Raw genomic sequence first — 18595 nt, 5'->3', positions numbered from 1 at the left:
TGGAAATCTACTGGTTTTGACCCTTAGGCATCTTTTTTGTACTTAATTGGAATTGTTAACACATGTTATAGCTTTTATTCGTCATGTCTACTATCACATGATTTATTTGAAGTTGTCGTTACATGTCACATTCTTTACTGGTCAAGTTTGCTCTTATATGCTTTATTTGGAGTTGTTACCACTTTTACCATTACAAGATTTCTTTTATCGTTGAGTTTCTCTTCGTTGAGATTATTGTTATATGATATCCCTTGTTGTCGGTTTATTCTCATGACTTTAGACAAAATACTAGCTTGTGTCATCTCTTTCATTGTTAGCTTAATTCATACACTAGAATCCGGAGTTGTGATTTCACGGAGACACTTTCACTATTGATTTTCTCCTTAAATAATTAATTTGAATTGAATTTATCGAGAGTCATTAATCTATTTTAAAAGAAGTTGTGTTAAAAAGAGGTGTTGTTTCCTTGTTGAGTTACTTTTCCATTTATTTTGTTATTATTGAGATTCTATATCCGCCGTGTTGAGCCGTGGGCTACTTGAAAATATTGATATCGTTGAATCTTTGGAAAGGTTGTGGCTTACAGGCACTTGTGATACGAGCGATATGTTGTGTTGTTGTGATGATAGCGCGTGTGAATTGTTGTAGGGTTTGATTGTTATTATGCGGAGTATAAGGGTGGCATTTTACTGTTGTCATTATGCAGAGTATAAGGGTGGCATTTCACCGTTGTCGTTATGCAGAGTATAAGGGTGGCAGAGTATAAGGGTGGCATTTCACCGTTATTTTTATACGGGGCATAAGGGTGGCATATCACTGCTATTGAATGTATATAGTGATACGGGTGGCTATTGTGTTATTGTCAGGGCGGAGTGATAAGGGTGGCTATTACAAGGAGTGATACGGGTGGCTATTATACGGAGTGATACTGGTGGCTATAGGAGAGATAAGGATGTCTAATAATATTGCTACGGCGGAGTAATAAGGGTGGCTATCGGAGAGATAAGGGTGGCAATGTCAGGGATGATGTGTGATGATTTGGAGACATTGTGTTGGTGATTTTTGTGTGATGTTGTGATTTTCTATGTGTTTTTCATACGCCTTGCATGGCTTGTTTTTTGTTTTTATGAGTTATTCGATGACCTTGATATTACTTGTTGACTTGGGTTGCAATAGTACACTCGCACAAGCATACACTATTGTATGTCATTTATACTAGCTCATGAGTATGAAACTTGACATGTATCGATCATGACCATGTGTTCTTGTACTACCTGTTTCCATGTTGAGATTGTGATCATAAGACCATGCCGGGCGGATTATGATTTTTGGCACATGAGTTGTCCGTGCGGTTGTGATTCGAGATGCGGGCATGAGGTGCCATGAGTATATGATGGTGGGTTGAGACCCATGACTTGTGACTGTGAGATGAGGTACCGCGGAGTGATTTTGTTGTGAAACAAAGCTTGATTAGTTGTTTGCCTTTGGTGTTCCTTTTTTTGTTTGAACGATACTTTACGGTGTTCTTATTTCTTTACTGTTTATATCACTTGTTGATTCTTGTTGCCATTTACTAATTTCTGCTTTCCATTATTAGCTTTATACTTCTATACTGCACAGATTATTTTGTCTAGTAAGTGTCTTGACTTGTACCTCGTCACTACTCCACCGAGGTTAGTCTTTATACTTACTGGATACTGACCATGGTGTACTTGTTACATCTCGCGTTTTTGTACGTTATAATTTCGTTTTCAGTTAACCGACATAGACGCGGGGATGAGATCATCTTGACGTTAACGTACTTACGCTATTTATAACAAGCGATAAATAAGTATTATGAAGGATAAAGGGGTACATGGATTAAAGAAAACGAGTTTCATTGAAAATGGACAATTTGGAATAAAATACGGGTCAAACAATAATACCCGATAATTATAAACTAGTACCATGCAAGGTACCATATGACCACGGTAGTATAATATATAAAGTATATATGAAGTATTTTGAAAATAAATTGAATTTTAAGTAATTTGTGGTAATTTTTAAATTATGCAGGTAATAGATTAATTACCGGGTAACGAAACATTACCCGGTTAACTAATAAGTGGATAAAAATTAACAAATCACCCCAAAAAGAACGTGGCAGCCCCCCCCCCTTTTAAGGTGACTTATTATTCACTTTCACATGTGTCAAAAGTCCAAATTACAAAGTCTTATCAAGACTTTTTTGTGAGCATTATCAATTAAGAGTGATAAACACTTCATTTCAAGATCAAGAACCATTCTTACATTCTGTCTTGAACCAAGAACAAGAGAACAAACATTTGGAATTCTAACTTTAACCAACAAACGTGAGAGAGTAGGAACATATTGTTCAAGTTCAATCCTTAGCAACATTTCATTCAAAAAAATATTAAAAGCAGATTAATTCGTCCGAAATTTCAAGTTTGTCCAAGTGTGAATTTCGTCCATATTTCGCAGAAGCAGGTTCGTTCAAATAATTCCGGAAACAGGTATGTTAAGGCTAAGATTTTCCTTCATTTTAGCGTGATATCATAATTACACAAGTTGGATAACAAGGCATAAAGAAAAATTCATATCCCAGAATTACGTATATTATGCTAGTCTCGCAAGTTGCGTATATTTTCCTAGTTTTGTAAGTTACAATATTCTCCTTACCGGAACTTCATATTCAATTAAGTATTTTTTTGTTCCAGTCAAGAGAGTATAGAATTTATATATACAGTATTTTCATTACCATCGAGCTATAATCGATTGGCAGGCCCCTATTGGGCAACCTCTGATCAGATAGTAAGTTATATACCGAGTCTGTTGTGGCTGAGCACTTATGAGCGAGCCCAGTTGGTCAAGGTATAGATCCTGGTATGGTCGAGCGCTTATGAGCGAGCCTACTATGGCAGAGCGGATATATATATGTATACCGAGCCTTATAGGGTCGGACAACTATTTTACTTACTATATTGAGAGAGTTGAGTCATGAGTCAGTATCAGCTGATAAGCATCTCTTCAGATTATCTTTAATCCCCAGTTGCTTTCAGTTATTATATTATCAGTTCAGTTTCAGCTTTAGTATATTGCCCTACATACTCGGTACATTATTTCGTATGGGCGTCCTTTTCCGGGGGCGCTGCATTTTATGCGTGTAGGTTCAGATAGACAGACGAGTAGACCTCCTTAGTTGGTGTTGCCCGAGTTCAGCTTTATCGGTAAGCTCCCCTTCTTTCAGAGTCAGCGGGTCCAGCAGTGTGGTCTATATCTTGTGTATATATGTAGATAGGCTATGGGTAGGTCGGGGCCCTGTTCCGATCATAGTACATCTATCAGTAGAGGCTTGTAGACATATCCTGCCGGTTAGTGCAGTATGTTAGGCTTGTAGACCCTGTACAAAGATTTTGTTGGCTTGTCAATTGTAGTAATTATGACGGTTTTGCCGGCCCAGCTTTATGTTAACATTAGTCAGTATTAGTCTCCATTTAGTTTTATATCTTGTATCGCATATTATCTTGTATTGTGGGCCATAACCAAAGTATGACATTATATGTTCAGAGTCTCTTAGTCACAAGTGGTACGCAAGGATAGATGAGGCACTAGGTACCGGTCTCGCCCCCTCGACTCTGGGCATAACAGTACTCATACTACACTTCTGCATATTTTTGTGCAGAGCCAGGTATTGGAGTTATCAGACACGACAAACTTAGCTTATTGATCGCGAGGATTCAAAGTGGAGCTGCTTGGTCGTCGTAGTCCCTTCGAGTCTCTTTCTTACATTGTACTGTCAGTTTGCTATTTGAACAGTATTGTATTTTGATCCTTGATATCATTCCATGTATTTAAATAGAGTTTGTGACTCTGTATTACCAGTTTTGGGAGGTTGTTATGATTATTACCGTGTAGGCTCATTTAGCTCTCGTTTCGGTATTCATACTAAATTCTGTTTCAAATTATCATTGTTACAATTAGCTTAATTGTTATATAAATCGGCTTACCTAGTTTAGATACTAAGTGCCATCACGATTTCTATGGAGGAAAATTGGGTTTGTGATATCAGAGCTCTACGTTCCGAGGTTTTACGAGTCACGAGCTAGTTTAGTAGAGTCTTGCGGAATAGTGCAGAGACGTCTGTATTTATATTTGAGAGGCTACAGAACTATTAGGAAAATCTCCACTTCTTTCATTTCTCCTTTGCGGATTTGTTGATTTTGAAGTTTGAGCCTTTGTATCTCTATTCTCTCACAGATGGTGAGGATACGCACTACCGGATTAACTGAGCAGACACCTGCGCGCACTACTATAGCCGCGAGAGGCCTGGCTGAGGGAGAGGTCGAGGAGGGGCACACGCTGTAGCTAGAGCACCTGTCAGAGAAGCGGTTGAGGAGCCTCTAGTAGCTCCGGTTGGGGGACGAGCATAGGAGGCGCTTGTTGTTACCCCCGAACTTTGGAGACTTTAGCACAGTTCCTGAGCATGTTTGGTACATTCACTCAGGCGGGATTGATCTCTGTTGCACTATCTACTTCATAAATTTGGGGAGGAACTCAAACTCCCACTGCCTGTACACTAGAGCAGCGAGTTCATATTCGTCAGGTTTCGGGTATGGTGCTGGTACAACCTATTATTTTGGTTCAGCCTGAGGTCAGGCTAGGGGTACAGAGGAGGAGCAAAAGAGGCTTGATAAGTTCAAAGTGATATAGTCCACTTACTTTTGGTGGCACACCTATCGAGGATGCTCATGGATTTCTAGAGAAATGTCACTGTATTCTCCACACCATAAGTATTGTGGAGGTGAGTGGAGTTGCTTTTACTACATTTCAGCTATCGGGAGCAGCGTATCAGTGGTGGCAGGTTTATGAGGAGGGTAGACCAGCCAATGCATCACCACCCACTTGGGCTCAGTTTTTCAAAGATATTCTTAAATGAGTTTGTTCCCGAGCCACTCCGGGATACATGGCGTGCAAAGTTTGAGCAGCTGTGTCAGGGCACCATGATGGTGTCAAAGTATGCCATTAGGTTCATCGAGGGGCTTGGTTATGATCTTAGATTCTACATGGCTCGGGAGTTGCAGACTGATACTCCATTTCAGCAAGTGGTGGAGATTGCCAGGATGTTAGAGCGTGTTCGGGGTGAGGAAAGAGAGGCTAAGGAGACCAAGAGGTTTTGAAGTTTTGTAGGGTTCAGTGGATTTTACTCTTCAGCTCCGACCTATCGTGGTGGAGGTTCGGGCAGTCGGCCAGTCCAGTCCGCACTTCAGATTGGTCGTGGTGCTCTAATTAATTCTTTTAGTTCACCACCGGCACGAGGTTTCTTAGGCAGTTATTTCAGTTATCCAGCATGAACTCAGTACGAGCATGCACACCCGTAGAGGGGTTGTTATAAGTGTGGTTATACTCGACACATCATGAGAGATTGTTCCAGACTTGGGAGATGTGGATTTCATCAAAGCACTCAGTCTACGGGCTTCATTCCAGTTGCTACTCCACCTGCACAGCTAGTTAGGGGTGAAAGACAGGTGGGTAGAGGGCGCACTATAGGGGGAGGCCCAGCCCGTTGATAAATTTTCCATGGAAAGGATGAGGCCGTTACACCAGATCCTGTCGTTACAGGTATGGTTTCAATTTGTTAAAGAGGAGCACCATCCTTATTCTGATTCTGTTTTGCTTATCGAGGTGAGTCATCCTATGCTGCTTCACATATAGTTGAGTTTCATGATTTTGTACTCTGCTTATGTGTTTACCCCTATTGGGAGATTCTATGATGGTAGCATGTGTCTATCATTTTGTTTTGTTCACTATTGAGAACTATGAGGCTAGAAGTGATCTTTATGTTACTCATTTCGGTAGGTTTTGATGTGATTTCTGGATTGTTTGGTTGCAATTGGAGATTTAGATACTCTACCGGTATGGAGAGTTCGTTCCGTGTTGTGATTTTAATTTGTGGAATTGAGTTAGTGGACGTCTTCGGTTGGTATGATGTGTATTTTACTTGTGATTCAAAGTTGAGGGTGAGACCCTCGCGTCTTCATGTTGGTTGATATGTTTGAACCGGGCTACGTGCCACGGTGAAGTTTTATTAGGATGAGATCCTTGTGATTAGTTCATATGTTTTGATCCTCCCTTGTGGAATTGATTCGTAAGTATGGTACTGATAGGGAGTTGTGCTTGTCGGGCTGTTTGATAGTTCTTTCATATATTTCTTCTTGCATATTTAGTTATATTCGCATTGTGCTTATTGGATTTTAACTTACGAGGTATGGGCCCAGGTGGCGTTAGATGTGACTTGTTGATTCGGATGAATAATTATGAGGTCTTTATGTTTCTTGCATCGTTGTCAGTATGGTGAAGGTCTGGAACAGGGTTCTAGCTGATATGAGGTTAATTACCGATGTTGGATTTGATTATGGGCATCTATTGTGACCAGAGCTATTGTTATAGGCATATGTGTGATGTGTCACGTCACATGGTTGTACCTGGTGGGTGTAGGCATGAGTTGTTGCAGTTGGTTGAGGCTAATACTATGTGTGGATGTGGGAATCAGGTCTTTTGGAAATGATCGGATAATGAAAATTTGGTTCTAAACCTTATTTGCGTGGGTTGGAGGAGAAATTTCAGTTGAGATGGTGTTGTCGGGTCTATGTGGATTGGGGTGACGTCAGATCACCTGCGGGTGTATGTATGAGAACTACATTCAGTGGTTTGATGACTTCGAAACGGCTCTTGGCACGTTCGAGGATGAATGTTTGTTTAAGAGAGAGAATATAATGACCCGACCGATCGTTTTGAGAATTAGCATCCCATTTAGTGGCTTAAGGTCTCAAGCAGCATCGTATTATGTATTATGACTTACGTGTGTGGCCTAGTTCGGATTCCGAATGATTCGGGGTCAATTTGGAAGAAGAATTCTTGTTTTTGAAACCTAAGTGGTAAGAGTTTACCGGAGTTTGACTTTTATGTAGGCAACTCCGGAATGGTATGTTGATGAATCAAATAGCTTCGTATGGTGATTTTGGACTTAGGCTTATGTCCGAATTTAGATTTAGAGGTCTGTATGTTGATTTGATGCATTTTGGCAAAAATTGAAAAGTTGGAAGGTTGGGAGGTTTGACCAAGAGTTGACTTTGTTGATATCGGATTCGGATTTCGATTCCGGGAGTTGGTATAACTCTGTTGTGTCATTTGGAACTTGCATGTAAAAAATTGACGTCATTCCAGATTGATTTGATATGATTCGGTGCGGGTTGTAGAAGTTTAAAGTTTATTAAGTTCAATTTGAGGTGTGATTCATAGTTTTGATGTTGTATGACGTGATTTGAGGCCTCAAGTAGGTCCGCTTTATGATATGAAACTTGTTGGTATGTTTCGATGGGATCCCGGGGGCCTCGGGTGTGCTTCGGATAGGCTACGGGCCATTTCTCCATGTTATTATACTAATGTTTTGCTAGTGCCTAATTTCCTTGTTCACGATCGCGAAGTACCAGTTGCGATCGTGGAGGCTGTTTTGTGACCGACCATTTTTCCTTCTTCGCGTTCGCAGTAAAAGGTCCGTGATCACGTAAGAGTGGGTTCTGCTTTATCGCGCTCGCATTTGTTGTTTCGCAATCGCGTAGTGGGCGTCCATGCTGGTGAGGCCAGGTTTACTGTTCTTCGCGTTCGCGCCCGCATCACATGGCTTGTGATCGCGTAAGCGGAGGTCGCTGTAAACCGAGTTCGCGTAGTGCTTTTATGGGGGCAGCGTTAATCTTCTTCGCAATCGCATGCTTTTTTCACGATCTCATATTGCATTTTTGGGCTAGAAATCTATCTTCCTTGCACATACACCAACAAGAATCTAAGCTTTGTACTAATAGAGGGAAAAACAACGGTGAACAGCTCTAGGAACTCTGAGCATGCATGAGATGTAAATCCAGTGTATTTTTGTAGTTTTGTGTGATCTATATCTTGCACTTTAAGAGCTACGAATGGGAGTGTACTTGGCGTTCGTATTACCGTATTACGTAGCCTTTAGGTTTTGGTCAATATCCACTCTACTTTTGACTCCTCAGACTCCTCGTATCTTAGTTCAAAAAGCTAGTATCTCTGAAATAGCTGTTAACTAATCTTTTTATTAACACCATGTGGATATCACATTCGGAGAAGCTACACTTACTTTCGTCCTATCAGCTTAGATGATTTATTTTTGATAAAGTATTCAATATATGCGAAGTTTACACCATAAATGAGCTTATATGAATTAATTATGAACAAGCGATGCAGCATCGATCAACTGATTCGCAAGTTAAATGTTGGCTTATATCTTTAGAAAAACTGACGAAAATGCCATAATTGAAAAGGTTTTCAGGATCTGCGAAAACTGAATTACTCTAGAAAAGGTGTTTTCTCGTATTTGTTAAGTTAGAAAACGTTTTGTAGTAGTGTTATCGCTGAAAAGAATCGAATTTTTTATTCCCTCCGTTACAGTTTTTGTGAACCTATTTTCTTTTTGGTCCGTTCCAAAAAGAATGACCTTTTTCCAAATTTGGTAACAATTTAGCTTAAACTTATAATTCTACCCTTAATGAGAAGCTTTTATAACAACACAAATACTATGAGCCCCTTTTTGACTTGTTTAGGACCACAAATTACAAAAGTCTTTGTTTTTTCTTAAACTCCGTGCCCAGTCAAACAGGTTCACATAAATTAAAACGGACGTAGTATTTAACAAAAAAAAACAGTTCTTGAAAACAAACGTCACTTAACTTCTTAAGAGTTAGTATTATGGGGGTACATATACAGGGGCGGACCCACGTGGAGTCAAGTGGGTTTATATGAACCCGTTTCATCGAAAAATAACACTGTATATATAGGTATATTTTTGCTGTTTTTAGACAAGTAAAGGTATAAATATAATTTTGAACCCACTTGAAACAAGTAAAATGCCTAGCATGTTGGTAAAGAGGGTTCAAATTTTCCACATGGTCCTAAGTTCGAAACCAGCTATTCACATATGACCTTTAATGTTTTTTTTTTAACTCGCTTGATAAAAATCCTGGGTCCGCCACTGTACATATATGATGTTTACTTCAAATTATTATACTTGCATTGCATGTGATATATGTTTGCACACGGACTTCACTCGCTTAACTATAATTAATAAATATACTATTGTTTGTTATAAAATAAAGACTGTAAAGTAAAGACAAGTATAGAGAGAAAGTGATATATTATTCGAACTCAAACTGATGTACATAATGAACTGAAATTTCTTCTTTTTATAGAAGAAAGGAAGGTGCTGTGTAAGCTGCTACTACAAGCTGCAGTGTAAGCTACTATAAGCTGTTGTGTAAGCTGCTACTACAAGCTGTTGTGTAAGCTGCTACTACAAGCTGCTGTGTAAGCTGCTACAAGCTGTTGTGTAAGCTGCTGCTGTACCAGATATGGATAATCTTCTACTGAGAGTAATATTTATCCATAACGGAGTACTGAATGGATAAGCTTATTATATCCGGTATGGATAATCTTCTACCGGGGGTAATGTTTATCCATAACCGGGTACTGAAAAGATAAGCTTATTATACCCGGTATGGATAAACTTCTACTGGGGGTAATGTTTATCCATAACCGGGTACCGAAGTGATAAGCTTCTTCAGGAAGCTTATTTCCAATATAGTACTAAATAGATAAATATATTTACGGTGGAGTCCCATATGGATAAGCTTCTTCAGGAAGCTTATTTACAACGGAGTACTAAATGAACATCCATAATATAATATATTTATAACACTCCCCTTGGATGTTCATTAAAATATAATGTGTCTCATTAAAACCTCACTAGGAAAAACCACGTGCGAAAAACAATTCTAGTGAAGGAAAAAGAGTACACATATTTAGTAATACACATTGTTAGGTGCCTCATTAGAAACCTTATAAGGAAAACCCCATGGGAAAAAAAACCTTAGTAAGGGAAAAAGAGTGCATCGCGTATTTTACTCCCCTGATGAAAACCTTGTTTCAAATATTTGAGTCTCCGCATTCCAATCTTGTATATCATCTTCTCAAAAGTTGAAGTTGGCAAAGATTTAGTGAATAAATCTGCTGGATTATCACTTGAACGGATTTGTTGCACATCAATGTCACCACTTTTCTGAAGATCGTGTGTGTAGAATAATTTTGGTGAAATGTGTTTCGTTCTATCTCCTTTTATAAATCCTCCCTTCAATTGGGCTATGCATGCAGCATTGTCTTCGTATAAAATTGTGGGTCTTTTCTCACATTCCAAACCACATTTTTCTCGAATAAAATGAATTATTGATCTCAACCATACGCATTCCCTACTTGCTTCATGAATAGCTATTATCTCAGCGTGATTTGAAGAAGTAGCAACAATAGATTGCTTTGTGGAGCGCCATGATATGATAGTACCTCCATATGTAAATACGTAGCCGGTTTGAGATCGAGCTTTATGGGGATCAGATAAATAACCTGCATCTGCATAACCAACAAGGTCTGCACTATCTTTGTTAGCATAAAACAAACCCATATCAAGAGTTCCCTTTAAATATCGCAATATATGCTTAATCCCGTTCCAATGTCTCCGTGTAGGAGAAGAACTATATCTTGCTAGTAAATTAACAGAAAATGCTATGTCAGGCCTTGTAGCATTAGCAAGATACATTAGTGCACCAATTGCACTGAGATAGGGTACTTCGGGACCAAGGAGTTCCTCGTCCTCTTCTGGAGGTCGGAACAAATCCTTATTCACTTCAAGTGATCGAACAACCATTGGTGTACTCAATGGGTGCGCTTTGTCCATGTAAAAGCGTTTTAAGACCCTTTCTGTATAGGCAGATTGATGGATAAAGATCCCGTCTGCTAAATGTTCAATTTGCAGACCAAGACAAAGTTTTGTCTTTCCAAGATCTTTCATCTCAAATTCTTTCTTAAGATATTCAATTGCCTTTTGAAGCTCTTCTGGAGTTCCAACAAGATTTATGTCATCAACATAAACAGCAAGTATAACAAATTCTGATGCCATTTTCTTTATAAAAATACATGGACAAATAACATCATTTATGTAACCTTCTTTCAGCAAATATTCACTAAGGCGATTATACCACATGCGCCCAGATTGCTTTAAACCGTACAAAGATCTTTGTAATCTGATTGAATACATTTCCTGAGATTTTGCTTCAGGCATTTTAAATCCTTCAGGAATTTTCATATAAATTTCATTATCAAGTGAACCGTACAGATAAGCTGTAACTACATCCATTAGATGTATTTCAAGCTTTTCATGTAGTGCTAAACTGATGAGATATCGAAATGTTATGGCATCCATAACAGGTGAATATGTTTCATCAAAATCGACTCCAGGTCGTTGTGAGAATCCTTGTGCAACAAGGCGAGCTTTGTATCTTTCAACTTCATTTTTATCATTCCTTTTTCGCACAAAAACCCATTTATGACCAACTGGTTTTATACCAGCAGGTGTTTGGACTACTGGTCCAAAGACCTCTCTTTTAGCAAGTGACTTCAATTCCGATTGAATTGCCTCTTGCCATTTTGGCCAATCAGATCTTTGTCGACATTCTTCGACAGATCGAGGTTCAAGATCCTCACTATCTTGCATAATATTAAGTGCAACATTATATGCAAAAATATTATCCACCACTATTTCAAATCGATTTAAATTAATCCCATCACCGTTCGAACTTATTAAAAGTTCCTCACTCACATGAGCTTCGGGTTCATTGATTTCTTCAGGAATCTCAGAACTAATCAGATTTTGGGTCTCTTCAGGAGATCCCTTCATAGTATCGTTTTGATCATTTGTCGATTTTCTTTTTCGAGGATTTCGATCCTTAGAACCCAAAGGCCTACCACGCTTCAGGCGTGCTTTAGGTTCACTAGCTCTCATGCTAGTAGATGGTCCTACTGGGACATCAATTCGGATAGGCACATTCTCTGCTGGGATATGTGACTTAGTTATCCTTTTCAAATCAGTAAATGCGTCTGGCATTTGATTTGCTATATTCTGTAAATGGATGATCTTCTGGACCTCCTGATTACATATAGGGGTACGGGGATCAAAGTGAGATAATGATGAAACTTTCCACACAATTTCTCTTTTGATTTCCTTTTTCTCTCCCCCTAATTGTGGGAAATTTGTTTCATCAAACCGACAATCTGCAAATCGAGCAGTAAATAAATCTCCTGTCAATGGTTCAAGATAGCGAATAATAGAGGGTGATTCAAACCCAACATATATTCCTATCCTTCTCTGTGGTCCCATCTTACTACGTTGTGGTGGTGTTACTGGCACATATACAGCACATCCGAAAATTCGTAGATGGGCAATATTTGGTTCATGACCAAAAACTAATTGTGACGGAGAATATTTATTATAATGTGTCGGTCTGAGACGGATAAGTGATGTTGCATGCAAGATAGCATGGCCCCAAACAGTAGTGGGCAATTTTGTTTTTATAAGTAGTGGTCTTGCTATCAATTGCAGGCGTTTAATAAATGACTCTGCAAGGCCATTTTGAGTATGAACATAAGCTACAGGATGTTCAACTTTTATCCCAACGGATAGACAATAATCATCAAAAGCTTGAGATGAGAATTCTCCAGCATTATCAAGGCGAATAGCCTTTATAGGATAATCTGGGAATTGTGCCCTTAATCGAATTATTTGGGCTAATAGCTTTGCAAACGCCAGGTTGCGAGATGATAGTAGACACACATGAGACCATCTTGAAGATGCATCTATTAGGACCATAAAATATCTAAACAACCCACTTGGTGGGTGAATAGGTCCACATATATCCCCATGTATACGCTCTAAAAAGGCAGGGGATTCAATATCAACCTTCATTGGTGATGGTCTAGTGATCATTTTTCCTTGATAACAAGCATCACAAGAAAATTCGTCATTTGTAAGAATCTTCAGGTTCTTTAATGGATGCCCACTCGAATTTTCAGTAATTCGTCTCATCATTATTGATCCGGGATGGCCCAAACGGCCATGCCAAAGCACAAAAGTATTTGAATCCGTAAACTTCTGGTTTACGATAGAGTGTGCTTCAATTGTACTAATTTTTGAATAGTATAAGCCAGAAGATAAAGTTGGTAACTTTTCTACAATGCATTTCTGGCCAGAAATATTCTTTGTAATACAAAGATATTCCCTGTTCATTTCATCTATTGTCTCTACATGATACCCATTTCGGCGGATATCTATAAAACTCAACAAGTTTCTTCGGGACTTGGAGGAGAACAATGCATTGTCTATAATAAGTTTTGTTCCCTTAGACAGAAATATTATGGCTCTTCCGGAGCCTTCAATCAAACTTATATTACCAGAAATTGTTGAAACATTTGCTTTTTCCTTATGCAAATAAGAAAAGTATTTCTGATCGTTGAATATGGCATGAGTTGTTCCACTATCAATAACACACATATCTTCATGATTTGTCTTTGATCCAAACATAATTTGAGGGTTATCCATATTCTTCAAAATAACATAAATAAAATATATTATAGTAAACATCATTATCAAAGCATAACTTTTATTTATGTACAACAATTACATAACCATACTATTTATTACAAACAACAAAAATTAAAATATTTACATTTCTACAGATTCACTACCGATTACATGACTTATTTCTCCTTCTGGGAGTGCAAAGTAATCAGCTACATCCAAATGCATGAAGTCTAAATTATCTTCAGAAATAAAATTTGCTTCAGCATTTTTCTCTGTCTTCTTTCAGGGAGGCTTGATAAAGCTCAACCAGGTGCTTTGGCGTACGACAAGTACGTGACCAGTGCCCTTTTCCTCCACATCTATAGCATGCATTTTCTACATTTGGCGCTTGCACCGCTTCATGCTTTTGTTCCTTCCTTTTCCACTGCTGGTGGTGAGGAGGCTTCTTTGGTGCATTATTATTACCATGATTGGGGTTTCTTCCCCGACCACGGCCATGACCACGACTGGGGCCACGACCTCTTCCACGTTTAGCTTGGTGGAAGTTCGTCTCATTCACTTCAGGGAATGGACAAGAACCAATAGGTCGACTTTCATGATTTTTCATTAATAGCCCATTATGTTGCTCTGCTATAAGAAGATGTGAGATAAGTTCAGAATACTTTTTAAATCTCATCTCTCGATATTGCTGCTGCAGGAGCATATTCGAGGCATGAAAAGTGGTGAAAGTTTTCTCCAACATATCATGATCAGTAATATTATCACCACATAATTTTAATTGGGAAATAATTCTGAACATAGCAGAATTATACTCACTGATAGATTTAAAATCTTGTAGCCTTAGATGAGTCCAATCATAACGTGCCTGTGGAAGAACGACCATCTTCAGGTGGTCATATCTATCTTTCAAATTATTCCACAGTATGACTGGATCTTTAATAGTGAGATATTCCATTTTCAGGCCCTCATCAAGGTGATGGCGTAGGAATATCATTGCTTTGGCACGGTCTTGGTTTGATGCCTGATTTTTATCCTTGATGGTGTCTGCCAGACCCATCGCATCAAGATGAATTTCAGCATCAAGCACCCAAGACATGTAGCTTTTGCCCGATATATCCAGGGCTACAAATTCAAGTTTAGAAAGATTTGACATTATTTAGGAAAAGAAAGTTCTTACCTCTAATACTTTCAAAGTATTTGCTCGAGATGTCAGAGTCTCGTGCTGATAACGTGTTATAAAATAAAGACTGTAAAGTAAAGACAAGTATAGAGAGAAACTGATATATTATTCGAACTCAAACTGATGTACATAATGAACTGAAATTTCTTCTATTTATAGAAGAAAGGAAGATGCTCTGTAAGCTGCTACTACAAGCTGCAGTGTAAACTACTATAAGCTGCTGTGTAAGCTGCTACTACAAGCTGCTGTGTAAGCTGCTACAAGCTGCTGTGTAAGCTGTTGTTGTACCAGATATGGATAATCTTCTACTGAGAGCAATATTTATCCATAACGGAGTACTGAATGGATAAGCTTATTATATCCGGTATGGATAATCTTCTACCGGGGGTAATGTTTATCCATAACCGGGTACTGAAAAGATAAGCTTATTATACCCGGTATGGATAAACTTCTACTGGGGGTAATGTTTATCCATAACCGGGTACCGAAGTGATAAGCTTCTTCAGGAAGCTTATTTCCAATATAGTACTAAATAGATAAATATATTTACGGTGGAGTCCCATATGGATAAGCTTCTTCAGGAAGCTTATTTACAACGGAGTACTAAATGAACATCCATAATATAATATATTTATAACTTTGTTATCAAATTAAATTATTTAACCATGATATGTTGATATGGTTTGTGTATGCAAAATTTTACTGCATGCAAACCCCCTCCCCGCTCCTTCCTTCCTCTGTGTCTCATTATATAACGCACACTTTCTTTTTTTGTTTACCCCAAACAATGACTCATTTTTACGTTTCATAAAATAATCTAATTTTAAACTTCTTATTTACTCTTAATGATATGATTTTTAGCCACATAAATATTTACAATTTATTTTAGACAATAATCTAAATTTCAAATTTTTCTCTTTCTTTCTTAAATTGTAGATTCAAACAAATACGGTCACATAAATAGTAGAGCAACACATGAATACATAGTAGTTTAGTTATATAGTAGGTCAAATGAGTTGCATTTAATTGGAGATGAAGATAGGGCGGCCCCTCTGGGATCCTTGTGATTTGTGAATGATAGCCAGCTCACTTCACTGTTAATGACATACAAATACAAGTCAAAGGTCAGTCAAATAGAATGCCCACTGCAGCTTCTGCCTTCTCTGCACTTTGAATGCATACCCCTCATTTCCTCTCTCTGCTCTGATTTTCTGCGCTGCTTCTCTCTGGCCTTTCTTAAGCTAAAATGCATTTAAAATATTTTTTAAGTTTGTTCACAAACCCAATGCTCCATCCTTTAATTAATACTCAATGACTCACTATTGTATGTTTTGTTTCTTTATTGCCAACAAAAGCAAAACTGACATCCCTTTGCCTCTTCGAATTATTTAACCCCTCTTCTTGGCTGTTGGCTCTACCTCTCCTCCCTTTTCAATCGTTGAAATTCTATTTATCTCTTTATATCTAGTTGCCTGACCCCGCCTTTTAAATTTGTGCATATCTTATTTTGAATCTTTACTCTATGCATCTTTTCTCGCCCCAAATCTCATTTTAGCCTAACAAATCAATCAATTATATATGCATCGATCACAAATGCCCATACATGACTTGTTTTAAATAACAAACTTTAATTTTTTTTCTTTTTAAACATCATATCCAGTCAAACATCGTTATATAAAATAAGACAAATACAATATTATCTACATTTGAGTTTAGAATAAACCTCCACAAGGTAGGAGTGTCTCGTTGTACATTCTCAGACCCCACAATATGGAAATACATTAAATATATTATTGTTGTTGTAGTAACTTGGACAAATATAAATGAAATGGAGGGAGTAGTATTTATTTGAGTTTGAAAGAACAAGGTGAAACTCCCGTAAGCGGAGTTCTCCGGTGTATAGTAATTGTGGCTAAGGTTCTGCATCTTATGCAATTATTTCCTTGTCCTACATATATGAAGCTCTAGTTGGATTTCGTGTCCACTTGATGGGCGGTAAAATGCGACATTTTTGTCACCACTTAGGCCAAAAGAAAACGAATTTAGGAGTGAATGCACGAATAACAAAACATAACGGAATTGTCCATCCCATAATGAACAAGACATTTGAACAGGAAATAAGAGGCATTAAGGGACAAGAAACGAAAACGTCCAAGAACGGGGTGTTGTGAATTGAAGTGACAAATTGGCTTCCTTCATATATACAGAGGAAGCCATGAGATTCTATCAAAGATTTATTCGTCAGAAACCACTCAGAATTATCGCTCAATGCCAAAGTAACACGTAATGCCAAAAAAGCATCACATCATTATATAAGACCCATCACATATAGTCAAAAAGACATACCCCGAATATATTTTAAACCCAAAAAAAAAAAAAAAAAACTCCCCCTCCCCCCCCCTTCCTTCTCCCCTCCCCAGAATGAGAACCTCCAGTAAAACCCTCCCCGCTCCTCCTGACAACATAAAAACAAACATGAACAGTTGTTTGTAACAGTGGTAGGGCCCCCCTTAGGAATTTATATGAGGAGTCAGAAATATCCTATAATTAAGGGGTTGTTTGGTTGAAAAGAACTTATTCTAGGATTATTATTTCGGGATTAGTTATTTCACCTTTTTATGGAGATAAAAAAGTACTACAATCCCGGGATAGTTAATCTATGGATTAATTATACCGCAATTCTCTCCCAACCAAACATGATATAAACTCTTCTTAAATTTAATTTCGAGATTAATTATTCCTTATCCCTCGTGCTAAACGAGTCATAAGAGTGTTGCTAAGGAGGGAGAAAGTCTATTTTCATCATATTCAACTATTTTTTTTATAGAATACATATATAAATATGGACAAATTACAAAAATTAAAATTAAATGTATTAAATTTTAAACGTATAATTTTAACAGTGCAACATGTCATTACAAAAAAAACTTAAAGGTTAAATTCATCAAGTTTAATCATAGATTTGCCTTTGCTGATGGTGTATTGTATATTTACATATTAGTATATTTTAACATATTATGGCATGTTAATTTGTCTTCCATGTTACTCACTCCGATTCACAATAAGTGATCAATGTGGTTTGGACACACCAAAAAGTTTTATTGTGTCTCACACAAATTACATTAGTTGTATGAGGCTCCTTTTTGTCTAACAAATTTATGACCCCAATCTTACACTTCTGGGTCGACAAAAATCTGGATCCACTAAACTGTGAAACAAAAAATTGTCTTATACAACTAGTGTAAGTTGCTAGTGTCAGTTGTATGAGACATAAAATAAAAAATTTCGGATACACCCATTAAGGAAATACTAAATTCTAGATAAAAATAGTTAGTATGACTAAACTAACGTCAATTAAATGTAGTAGCATAATTTAATGTAAGGAGTAAAAAACCTTTTAGAGATACGTACATAAGGATACTTTAGGAAAAATAAATTGAATATTTTCTTGATTATATAAATAGACACTTATTTTGGACTAAAATAAAAAAAGTAAATTGGTCACTTATTATAGATAGACCGAGAGTATTAATTTAACTTGTTATTGAAGTACTTGTAAATATGTTGGTAAGTGGAAAATGAGTTTTACACGGTCAGTATATAACAGCTAAAAACCTCCTTATCTTGTTTCAAATCCACACAGCAATACTACCTTATGTTGGTGTGAGAGCACTTTCCATGGCATGCTTAGACATGTACAACCAAAACTCAGCCGACCACAAAGGTTTCGGGACTCCTATGAGTCCTAGAATCTCCTTCTCTAATGACTTTGTCGATTCGACTACTATTTCTCATTCTTCTCAACTTCACCAAATGATGAAGAATGAAAGCAGCAGGACTTATAGGGATGCTCCAGTTTCCTCTGACTTTGAATTCAACGTCAGTAATTACTCAATGATGAGTGCTGACGAGCTTTTCTTTAAGGGTAGATTATT

At 37.7% G+C, this 18595-nt stretch overlaps 1 protein-coding gene across 1 annotated transcript in view; it reads left to right on the top strand.

Moving 5' to 3' along the window:
* The first annotated feature begins 18281 nt into the window (after positions 1-18281).
* Positions 18282-18595, top strand: part of LOC104221708 (uncharacterized) — a 1319-nt gene continuing 1005 nt past the window's right edge. The window contains exon 1 of the mRNA XM_009772830.2: positions 18282-18595. This exon is cut by the window's right edge and continues 253 nt beyond it. Within this exon, the coding sequence (XP_009771132.1) occupies positions 18339-18595 (257 nt within the window). The 5' untranslated portion in view covers positions 18282-18338.

The sequence above is a fragment of the Nicotiana sylvestris genome, chromosome 2 (genome assembly GCF_000393655.2).
Source record: "Nicotiana sylvestris chromosome 2, ASM39365v2, whole genome shotgun sequence".
Lineage (NCBI taxonomy): Eukaryota > Viridiplantae > Streptophyta > Magnoliopsida > Solanales > Solanaceae > Nicotiana > Nicotiana sylvestris.
The sequence above is the reverse complement of the archived record's forward strand: the minus strand, read 5'-3'. Positions and strand labels throughout refer to the sequence as shown.